The sequence below is a fragment of the Ammodytes marinus genome (genome assembly GCF_949987685.1).
Source record: "Ammodytes marinus genome assembly, chromosome: 3".
NCBI lineage: Eukaryota > Metazoa > Chordata > Actinopteri > Uranoscopiformes > Ammodytidae > Ammodytes > Ammodytes marinus.
In genome coordinates this window covers 22,211,685-22,223,432 of record NC_137232.1, presented here as the reverse complement: position 1 = coordinate 22,223,432, position 11,748 = coordinate 22,211,685, and the positions used below count along the sequence as shown (strand labels likewise).

The following is an 11,748-nucleotide window of genomic DNA, read 5'->3' as shown; positions in this document are numbered from 1 at the left end:
ATTTTAGAGAATCGTTGAAAGCACATCATTTTGACCTTTATAGAACAAGGGGAGTATATGATAAGTTGAATAATATAGTTACTATGTTTTATTTAAGATTTGGTTCAGATTTAAATGCTGTCCGTTTGCTTTACTTCGCACACGTTATACAAAAACAAAAAACAACTATCTAACTATCCAAAGTCAAAGTGCTCAAAATGCATAATAATGCTCCTGTACTGTTATATTAAATATGATATTATTTCATTCGTACAGATTTTTAATTATTTATTTTTGTAGCTGGTTTCGAGTTTTTTGTTTGTTACATTTTTATCCAAAGAAATGTTGTGCAGTTGCAAGTATATAAACACGCATAAAATGGAAATGCTTGAGTACAATTACCTTACAATTGTATTTAAATTAAGTGCAGTACTTGATTTTTTAAGTAATATGCATATGCAATTACTGCCTATAATGCACACATTTTGATCAAATTATTTAAAATGTTACCTTCAGCAGGTACAATTTTGGAGCTCTAATCTTTTGTAAAAATCTCATCCACTGCCATTGAAATTTATATTGAAATCCGTGCTTTCCCTTTTTTAATTACAGTGTGTCTCTGCTAATTTAAAGAGATAATACCTGTGCATTCAGCTAAACCCCACGGCCACTCACTAAACAAAGAGGTTTGTGGCCTACAAGACTTCTCCACAGATAAAAGGGTGCCTGTACAGAAAAAACACAGCATTGCATCAAGAAAACTAAAGGCCATGAAATTGTACCGTTCCTCGGCACAATGTATGTGAGGGTTAAATATGGGCTCCCACAAATACCAAACAGTCTATATAATAATGGCAAAGGTAGGTGATCAAGGTAACTCCATGCAGCAGAGGAGCCAGGTGTCAGTAATCAACAAATGACTTCCCCACTCATATAAAAGCAACATGCTGGCTCTCAGTGGGAAGCTGCTGTCTCAACTTGAAAGAAGTGCAGAATACTGGTGAGTGTTTATTAAAGTTCTACCTCGAGAGGACATTGTTGATTAAGTGTTAAGCATTATTAAATGGCTAATGTTCACCTTTATTCTGAACACAACTGCTTTAAAAATTCTACATTGACTAAGAAAATAACTTGGTAACTTTATATACTGCTCTGTATTAAAGTATTTTTCTCATCTCAGATTAAAGATGTCTGGTCGTGGAAAGAAAGTTGTGGCTCCAACTCCAAAATCTTCTATATCCCGGTCCACCAGAGCAGGACTCACTTTCCCAGTAGGCCGCACCCACAGGCTGCTCAAGAAAGGCAACTATGCAGCGCGAATTGGTAACGGCGCTGCAGTGTACCTGGCGGGTGTCATCGAGTATCTCCTCGCTGAAATCCTGGAGCTGGCAGGAAACGCCTGCAGAGACAATAAGAAGCGCCGCATTACTCCTCGCCACCTCTTGTTGGCAGTGAGGAATGACGAAGAGCTCAACAAACTGCTGGGAGGGGTCACAATTTCAGAGGGTGGTGTCATCCCAAACATCCAGGCAATTCTTCTGCCCAAGAAGACCAGCAAGGTGTCAAAGGATGACAGCTCTGCTAGAGATGTTGAGTCTCAAGAGTTTTAAAGTGTGACTGTGCAAATTTTATCCCAATAAAGTCTTATTTTTTCTACTAATGGTTGCTTTTATTTATTTGTACTTGTGTATGGCCCAGGAAGCACTAGGATATAGTCTTTCTGGGAAACCACTTTACAGCTCTTGTAGGGACTTGCATGTTGGTATAGAAAACTGCACATTTCTTAGAATGCTAAGGAAATGTGCTTCATACTCTTCAGGACTATTTGAATTTTTTATTTTCTTGATACTTGACATCAAATTGATTGTCAAACAAATGCTCCTTCTGTAGATCAAATGCACAATCTCCTGATTTTAAAACATTGTCTACATGCAAGAAGGTGCACTCACCTGACTTGTATCGTACAAGTCTGCCTAATACAAGACTATTTTTGTAGTCTAGATGAACAAGGCCATTTGATTTAAACAGAACTGGATTTGTACTTGTAGTGCTTCTAGTCAGACTTAAAAGCGCTTAGACTTCTACTGCATTCGCTCCTTTCTCACACTGATGGCAGAGGCTGCTAAAGTTCAGATATTGATCAACCTAAATTGTTTGCCTCTCACAATACCCCAATGGGAGCATCTTGGGGTTCAGTGTCTTGCCCAGGGACACTTTGACATGTGGCAGAAGACGGGGATCGATCCACCCTGCGATAACTCGACTACCACAGCCCCTGTGGCTGAACGGGGGCATGATACAATATTGAAAACTGGACATTCTAACTGGCTTGTTGAAGTTTCCACACATCCAGACATTACGCTACAACAGCTGCTAGCAGCAATTAAATGCCAGGGGTTCAAAACTAGCTCTGGCCCATGTGCACGTTGCTGAAGATAGCCTGCTACACTACTAACCTATTTGATGGATAAATGCTGACGTTCAGGCTATCTTATGTGTGCATTTAAAAATGTAAAACAATCACAACTTGAATAGAGGCAGAATGTGGAATAGATGGCATAATGAAAATTCCAGGGCTTTTTGGCAGAAAGATTCCCATGTCGTGAGTGTTTTCACTGGTTACTGCTTTCAATGAACCCTTTTGACTAGATCAACTAAATCAGTTGATCATTAGTTTTAATTTAGCCTATGTAGACCTAGGCTATGAGGGATTGTGGGAAACGTGCCATTAAGTCAAATATATTGTGTTTGAGTGAAAGGACTACAATTAAAGTAACACTGTAACAAATATTCCTGTACACATTTAATAATATAGCCTATTGCCCTTTTGTATGCCTTTTCGCAACCCTCTGTAACACTGCGTCTGCTGAACGCAGCCCTGTGGGTAACGACGCGCTGACGTAAGACGTGTGAACAACAAACAGTTGTTGGACTTCAACAAGCTCGCGACTGGTAATGCTGGACAAAAACAGGTTCAACGCACTTCTCCCGGATAAGAAGACACCCACGAGCCCTAAGCGGTCGGAATATCTTTATATTCTCATGATAATTAGGCGTTATTGCTTCCGACAGGTGTAGCTTCGGCACGGTTCCCCAGCGCTAGCGTTAGCCAACGAAACATGCTCATTGCTCGGAGTGTGACGCCTGTTTTTTTCCTGGCTGCTCGAGGATTGTGATGCGAGCCGACTGAGGGTGAGACAAGGGCTACAGAGAGGGGGACACATTTTCTTTCCTGCCACTGAAGAATGGACTTTGTTACGGAGAAACGCAAAGAAGTAGACATGCGACCGCACTGGGGCCTGGATGTCATTGTTGAACAACAACTTTAGCAAGCTAGCTCACATTAGCTCGCTCGAATTCATGCAAATGAATTGGTTTGATGTCGGGCAGTAAGCTCACTTTGCTAGCGTAATGGAGGCACCCTGAGTGACTTGTTAATTTACAATTGACTGTCCCGGTGCACTATAATGTCCCTGGAAATGTGCTGACGACCAGTTAGCCTTTAGTCGGTTCCCACTTGGACGAATAAGACACGGTTGGCAGAAATTATTAAGAGGTGATTGTCTGGGTGACAGTTAAGCAAAGTTGCCTAGTTTAGCATATTAATTATTCTTGAAACAGCATATATTTCACACAGATATCACAAACTCCTTGCATGGATATTTGTGTGCAATTGCACTTTAATTAGTTCCTTTTTAAGGATTTGCCAAAGTCACCTGTGATTTGTGAAAAATAAAAACCACCCCCAGCACAACAAACCAGTCAAAATACAAGTAGCTTTTTTTTCTAATTGCACTTCAATACAATTTGGTCAATAAAGGACCAGAATATGGGCACATCTATTTGAATTGTTATGAGACAAAGGCCAGAATCGGACCTATCCATGTTGGTTGGTTGCTAGTTACTGTTTAACCTAGTATCTAGGCTGTCTGGCACAAAGACTGAGTTTCACTGGAAATGAAAACATGAATATCGAAGATCAATGTCTAGATTTGTGCAATGTCAAGACAAAAAGCAACTTGGACGATGATCACAACACGTCCATCAACTCGGAAGGTATCACCCCCCGGATCTCTGAACTGATGACGGACAGTGGCACAGAAAAACAAAACATTGATCCCACAGAGGCCTCCCAAACGTACCTGATGCCTCAGCTCACCGAGAACCTTCAGGTGGCTGATGAGGATAACCATCAGGCACGAGAAACACTGGAAATTGATGAAGTCAATGGAAATAGACAGAGCAGTGCCCAAGACACCCCAGCCGTAGTTAATCCCACAGACTTGATATTGTCTAACGATGAGCAGCACAAGGGCGATACTGGGGTAGAGACAATGAAGGAAGTTAAGGACGCTGAGCCTGAAAAGTTTGTTCTGGGAGAAGGGGATGAGAGCGGGGACATGGACATAGGTGTGGATCTGACTCTCGATGACAGTGGGGTGCTGGAGGCTGAATCGACCAATGTCAAATCAGTCTCAGACAATACTTTAGACTCAGAGTCCTCCATCTCTCAGGATGTCCTAGCTGGCAGCACGGCAGAGAGCCCATCGGAGGCAAGCCAGACCAGCAGCACAGAGGCTGCTCCCACAGACCAGGCGGGACTGTACCCCTCAGTGGAGGAGGGGGACGATAAACACAAGCCAAGTGGAAAAAAGGTGACGTTTCCCACTGACGGGGACATTGTCTCGGGAGCAGTCGAGCCAAAGGACCCCTGGAGACATGGTAATACTAAATGTTTGTTTCAGCATGTCTGTATGTGTGAAGGACTTTTTCTATTTATTGTACTTGTCTATTGTGCCTGTACGAACATGTCGGTTGACTTTAGTTGTCAGTCGTTTCCCCATACTCCACATCTAAAGTCACTATGTTCAGCTTGGGTTTAAAATGTGTCCTGTGGTGGTGCATATTGCTTTGGTGTGTATATTCCATGTGTGGTCGGTAATAGCATAATTGGTGTATGGATGTTGACACTGACACGTGAGAGGTAAGTCATTTTAAGAGAGGAATTTTTCTTTTGTCACTTTCTTCAAACTCGTCATCTCTTGTACAACCAAACTGAAGTGTTTTGGCAGCACTTGTGCCAACGCCAGTTTTTAAAAAACGGGTTAATTTGGTAGTATGAACAGTCAAATCATAGCGTAGATCTGGTTATCCCCATTTCCCTGCAGCCACATTATAGGCAAAGGATTGTGCTGTATGCCATACTGTAAGTGGATCCCACCACTCCTTGAGGTGTGCCATTGTACCACAGTTACTGTTTGTTCAGTGAAAACAAGTCTAACGGAAGTTCATGCAGGATATGGCACTGCCATTACTGTGTGTTGATATAAGGAACACAATCTCTAAAAGTTACAGCAAAAGTAGAAGTTACTTTTCCAGCTTTTAAAGCTGATCCTGGTCATACATGATCTGTCCATGTTTTAAACGCTGATTCATCCAGGGTGGACAATATAAATTATTTGATAAACAGAATAACTGTCACAATGTAACAACTGCTGCAAAGTTGCACGATTGATTGTGGGCTGAATAGCTTTTAAATGTGTGTTTATTTTTACATTACTGCTGTAGAATGTGTCTTTGTGACCTGTGTGGTTTTATGGTTAATCCTGTGAGCGTTTTTTTTCTTGATGTGTCGAACTGAAAATCTAGGCCAGACCAAGGCAAGGGTCAGTGATCCGAGATGTCCATGGGGGAGGAGGCATAGTAAAAAGCACACAAGCGTCAAGGGTATTATGCATGGGCAATGCTGCCCCATGTTGAGCAGAATATCAATTGTCCTATTAACTAGGGCTGGCCCGAATGCCATTTTTTAGGCTTCGAATATTCGTTGGTTTTTCCGAGCGAATATTCGGATATTCGTTCCAGAAAAACACACCATCAAACCAACATTAATACCGCCAATGTACTCACTGAAACCGAGTGTGTGAGCCAAGACAGCAAGCTGCGTAGTTTGTTGATGCTTTAATAACTTTCGAACGGTAGTGAAGTCGGAGTTCCTTACTTTTTCCCCGTGGAGGCAAACAGCTGTTTTCCGTTCCAAATCAGCTGTCCTCCGCGCCATCGTAACCCATACAGGAGCTTATCAATTCATCCAGGAACGTGCATCTTTTCGGCGATTTATAAATCCAGACAAAGATCCAATATTGATAGTCTTTTGTGTCCATATTATATCCATTATTGACCGCCTATTCCCATGATGCAAGCAAGTCACGGTTGATGATGGCTGAATAGCATGGCTGAATGTAAACAAACAGCTGAGCTAAGCTAACGTTAGCATTACGTCAAGCATTACATTTCCTTTCGAAATCGCGCTAATGTTGTGGTAGCCTATAGAGTTATTAGGAACACATACTCTATTCTTCCTCCATCTCTCTCTCCCTCCTGCGCTTGGTGCCGCTTTTAGTTTGCCTCTCTCTGGTAACATCACGCAGCCTACTACAGCTGATATCACCGGAACTTGCGCTTTGAAAGGGCAACTGCCAACTAGGTCAAAGTTCAAATCATTCGATAATATATTTTAAATGAACGTCTAATCAGTATTTTACAATTGTTTTATAACTTGTATATCCAAATATTATTTGCTGACAAAATATACTGCAGTTTGAGCTACCTTTGCAAAAAAAAATTTTTTTTAAATGTTTTTTGAAAAAAAAAAAAAACGAATATCCCGAATACTGAATTGAGCTCTGAATACTAATTTAAGAAACGAATACTCGGATATTCGAATAATTCGGACCAGCCCTACTATTAACACTCCTGGAATTGGTCTGAAAGCCACTCAAAAAGACACTCAACACTTTCCCCCATTTATCCTTAGATTACACTACATGGAACTGTAATTTTATTTTTGTTCTACCCGATTAAAATAATTTATGTTTGTATCATGCAATGCTCATAACGAGTTGTCACATAATCCTTTTGCATTTCCAAATGTTTCTGTATAATTTAAGAGAGCCCACATCATGCCAGGCTGCCAGTCTGATGGTACATTGGAAATTGAAATATCTTTAGCCAACCTCCATGGGGGCAAACTCCAAGCAAGTTAGCCAAGATTTGTGGGACCTTTTGAAACTCATAGCACTGGGAACAGTGAAGTTTTTAGTTTACTGTAGTGTGGGCTCACATTTTATCACAGCACGGTTTATCATGTAGTTTATTTAAGTTCCAAAGGTTCAAATGATTGTGCCGTTGATAAATAGGAGAACAGACAAATAATCACGTGATGAGTAATGTCCTTTTTTTATGTTGGCAAAGAACACTTTGGTACATCAAACCTTTTTCAGTCCAATGGATTAGAAGTAGGGCTGGGCGATATATCGAATATATGCGATGTATCGCAAGATGTTCTCCAGGGGATGTATAAAATGACCCTATCGCGACCATCGAATACAAATTGGCACATAATGTGCTTTTTTTTAGCCGCCGCCTCCACCGGCAAACTCACTGGTGTTCGCTTCTCTCGCTCTTTCCTGTGGCTCTCTGCCTCACAGACTCACATGCATTGGCAACTCACTCAATCCCCCCTCCCAACCAGAGTCTCCTGGGCGCACATCTGTGACGTAGTCTGCAGTGCGCCCTGTGTGTGTTACTGTTACTTTTATCGCCATGTGAAAACAACGAGAGGGGGAGAAAAAAAGACGAGGGCTCTTGTGTTCTTATGACAGCCGAACGAGCGGGTGGAGGGCATAGATAGTAAGGTGGAGGGGGGCGCACATGACGGCGATGGTGGCCGTCGTTCATAGCGTGGACCTTTTTTGTAGGTCCATGCTTATGAGAAGAAGCACACAGGCGAACGACCGGGGGAGGCGGGCGCACATGACGGCATTAGTGGCCGCAGCCTGCCCTGGTCCTTATGAGAGGAAGGCTAGTGGCTACACATGCAAAAGAACGGGGGGGGGCGGGCGCTTGACAGCATAAGCGGCCGATGTACAGAGCCTGGTCCTTATGAGAGGAAGGCGAACGAGCGCCGGGGGCAGATTACGCCGACTTCACGGAGAGTTTTTGGTCCAATGTCACACAACCACGGCATCACATTTATTACGGGCAGCCTCTTACAATATGTCCATGTCAGCACCAAGGGAGGTGCACACCGTTTATTAACTAAAAGTCTATGTAAAGTAGGCTACATTTGTGAGTATTTTTATAAAATAAAACATAGTGTTTTAGTGATAATGCAGGAGGGCTAGATCAATAGGTATGAATAGCATCCAGGAATGGTGCATCGGTTAGAATGCAGGAACTGATGATGAGACTTTGTTTTCTTTAGACCAGTGGTTCTCAACCGGTGGGGCGCGCCCCCCCGGGGGGGCGCGGACACTCTACCGGGGGGGCGCGAGGGGGATGAAAAAAAAAAAAAAATCTTATTTTTTTTTTTGTAATTTAAATTTTTTTCCTGATATGTAGCCTAGTTCAGAGATGATATGTATTTTTTTTTCTTTCTTAACTCTTTTTGATAGGTAGTTGCCAAGTTCATCACACAAACACTCCAATCCACTGATATGAGATCAGTTTGCAATTTTCAAGTACTGAATTAATGGTAGGACTGTGGCCACTAGAACTGGTCTCTGGTCTGCAAAGGTCTTGAAAACAGCATAAGTGCGCTTGTGACATGCGTGCCACCCATGCATGTGTATGGGCAGGTGTCCCAGCAGATTTTTGAAATCTGAATAAAACAATTTAAGTTTGTAGTTAGCAAGTGTAACATGTTCTTAGGGCAGAATTTCATAAATAAAGGTTTATTTTTTTAGCAAGATATTTGGTCAAAAGCTAGTTGTCATCCGTCCCTCTGTCCAGTTGTTAGGCATCTGGCTGCTAGCAAGTTATGTTGTCTTGCTAATTTTACTATTCATCTGAACTGAAATAAATATTGACTTTTTCCTTTATTATCTTCGCCAGAATGCTTAGATTACATGTTAAAAACACAAAAAAATCTTCAGGGGTTTAGTTTTCTGACAAACATTACAATGGATACTAACATGATTTGGGCATTTGGGATTATAAATCATCTTTGAATTGGTTGTACAGCATATCACATGCTATTCATTCAGGGGTGCGAATTCTCTGAACTGGGTTGTCAGACAGCAGTGTTTCCCATTGATCATAGACTTTGTTTTGTGAAGCTTTTTCATAACAGGTATACCTATTGTAGAATTTATTCTGTGTATGTTCTATTTAGGCTACTATTTTCTTCTCTTCTAAGGAGATTTTAAAAAAAAAACATTTCCTCAGTGTCTCATTGATACAATCTCATAATTAGCTTTTAAAGTGCACCAGAAAAAATTTCCGGACCCCAACCCTAAACCCAATGTTCAACTCAAAGGTGCGCCACTGGCCTAGCCCTTGTGATAATAACAATAATAGATTATCTATCTATCTATCTATCTATCTATCTATCTATCTATCTATCTATCTCTATCTCTATCTCTATCTCTATCTCTATCTCTATCTCTATCTCTATCTCTATCTCTATCTCTATCTCTATCTCTATCTCTATCTCTATCTCTATCTCTATCTCTATCTCTATCTCTATCTCTATCTCTATCTCTATCTCTATCTCTCTATCTGTGTAGGGTGGTGTGTGTGTGTGTGTGGGGGGGGGGGTGTCAGGGTCGGTGGGGGGGCCCAACTGCAATGACCCAGCTTTGGGGGGGGCCCAGCTTGCAGAAGGTTGAGAACCCCTGCTTTAGACTATATTATTCTCAGCCGTATTTATTTAAATCCTCTGATTGTGTTCCAGTTTTATTCTCATGAACTCAATACAGGAGAATTAAACAATAAGGCAGGTAACAGAGGGACGATGAGCCACCTGCTGTTTACGCTCGCATGAATCTCTCTCTCGGACTAACAGGCAGAAAACGAAACTTAACTTATACACTATAGACTGGGAGCAACTGCTCTTAAAGCGACAGTAACCATTATACAGGTCCTTCTCATATAATTAGCATATTGTGATAAAGTTCAATATTTTCTGTAATGTACTGATAAACATTAGACTTTCATATAGTTTAGATCCATTACACACAACTGAAGTAGTTCAAGCCTTTTATTGTTTTAATATTGATGATTTTGGCAAAAAAGTAAAGAAAAACCAAAAATCCCTATCTCAAAAAATTAGCATATTTCATCCGACCAATAAAAGAAAAGTGTTTTTAATACAAAAAAGTCAACCTTCAAATAATTATGTGCAGTTATGCACTCAATACTTGGTCGGGAATCCTTTCGCAGAAATGACTGCTTCAATGCGGCGTGGCATGGAGGCAATCAGCCTGTGGCACTGCTGAGGTGTTATAGAGGCCCAGGATGCTTCAATAGCGGCCTTAAGCTCATCCACAGTGTTGGGTCTGGTGTCTCTCAACTTCCTCTTCACAATATCCCACAGATTCTCTATGGGGTTCAGGTCAGGAGAGTTGGCAGGCCAATTGAGCACAGTAATACCATGGTCAGTAAACCATTTACCAGTGGTTTTGGCACTGTGAGCAGGTGCCAGGTCTTGTTGAAAAATGAAATCTTCATCTCCATAAAGCTTTTCAGCAGATGGAAGCATGAAGTGCTCCAAAATCTCCTGATAGCTAGCTGCATTGACCCTGCCTTTGATAAAACACAGTGGACCAACACCAGCAGCTGACATGGCACCCCAGACCATCACTGACTGTGGGTACTTGACACTGGACTTCAGGCATTTTGGCATTTCCTTCTCCCCAGTCTTCCTCCAGACTCTGGCACCTTGATTTCCGAATGACATGCAAAATTTGCTTTCATCCGAAAAAAGTACTTTGGACCACTGAGCAACAGTCTAGTGCTGCTTCTCTGTAGCCCAGGTCAGGCGCTTCTGCCGCTGTTTCTGGTTCAAAAGTGGCTTGACCTGGGGAATGCGGCACCTGTAGCCCATTTCCTGCACACGCCTGTGCACGGTGGCTCTGGATGTTTCTACTCCAGACTCAGTCCACTGCTTCCGCAGGTCCCCCAAGGTCTGGAATCGGCCCTTCTCCACAATCCTCCTCAGGGTCCGGTCACCTCTTCTGGTTGTGCAGCGTTTTCTGCCACACTTTTTCCTTCCCACAGACTTCCCACTGAGGTGCCTTGATACAGCACTCTGGGAACAGCCTATTCGCTCAGAAATGTCTTTCTGTGTCTTACCCTCTTGCTTGAGGGTGTCAATGATGGCCTTCTGGACAACAGTCAGGTCGGCAGTCTTACCCATGATTGCGGTTTTGAGTAATGAACCAGGCTGGGAGTTTTTAAAAGCCTCGGGAATCTTTTGCAGGTGTTTAGAGTTAATTAGTTGATTCAGATGATTAGGTTAAGAGCTTGTTTAGAGTACCTTTTCATGATATGCTAATTTTTTGAGATAGGAATTTGGGGTTTTCATGAGCTGTATGCCAAAATCATCAGTATTAAAACAACAAAAGACCTGAAATATTTCAGTTGGTGTGCAATGAATCTAAAATATATGAAAGTTCAATTATTATCATTACATTATGGAAAATAATCAACTTTATCACAATATGCTAATTATATGAGAAGGACCTGTACATGTCAGAGCCTTGTATACACATAGACTACTATTATGGAGCAAAACCTGTTCTGTGTTTAAAGTGTGGCTGCTATCTTCAGGGGGTTAGTGGTGATAAACAATTTAGTGAGTGGTTGTAATGAGTCATAATTAGTTTTCTCAGTTTACAGATTAACAGAAGATGGAAAAAACAGTTTCCAAATAAAATAATGATGGATCCATTGTATGGGAGTGGAAGGATATGGAATAATCAATAC

The 11,748-nt window shown here is 41.7% G+C and overlaps 2 protein-coding genes across 2 annotated transcripts in view; both read left to right on the top strand.

Moving 5' to 3' along the window:
* Positions 1–1,166: 1,166 nt before the first annotated feature.
* Positions 1,167–1,589, top strand: LOC307271449 (late histone H2A.1-like; the record flags this gene model as incomplete). Its single annotated transcript, XM_080053913.1, has 1 exon — positions 1,167–1,589. The coding sequence occupies one exon, from the start codon at positions 1,167–1,169 to the stop codon at positions 1,587–1,589; it is 423 nt and encodes a 140-aa protein (XP_079910039.1).
* Positions 1,590–2,911: 1,322 nt separating this feature from the next.
* Positions 2,912–11,748, top strand: part of ppp1r37 (protein phosphatase 1, regulatory subunit 37) — a 51,914-nt gene continuing 43,077 nt past the window's right edge. Inside the window, exon 1 of the mRNA XM_080025271.1 lies at positions 2,912–4,701. Within this exon, the coding sequence (XP_079881397.1) occupies positions 3,945–4,701 (757 nt within the window). The 5' untranslated portion in view covers positions 2,912–3,944. The remainder of the gene's footprint in view (positions 4,702–11,748) is intronic.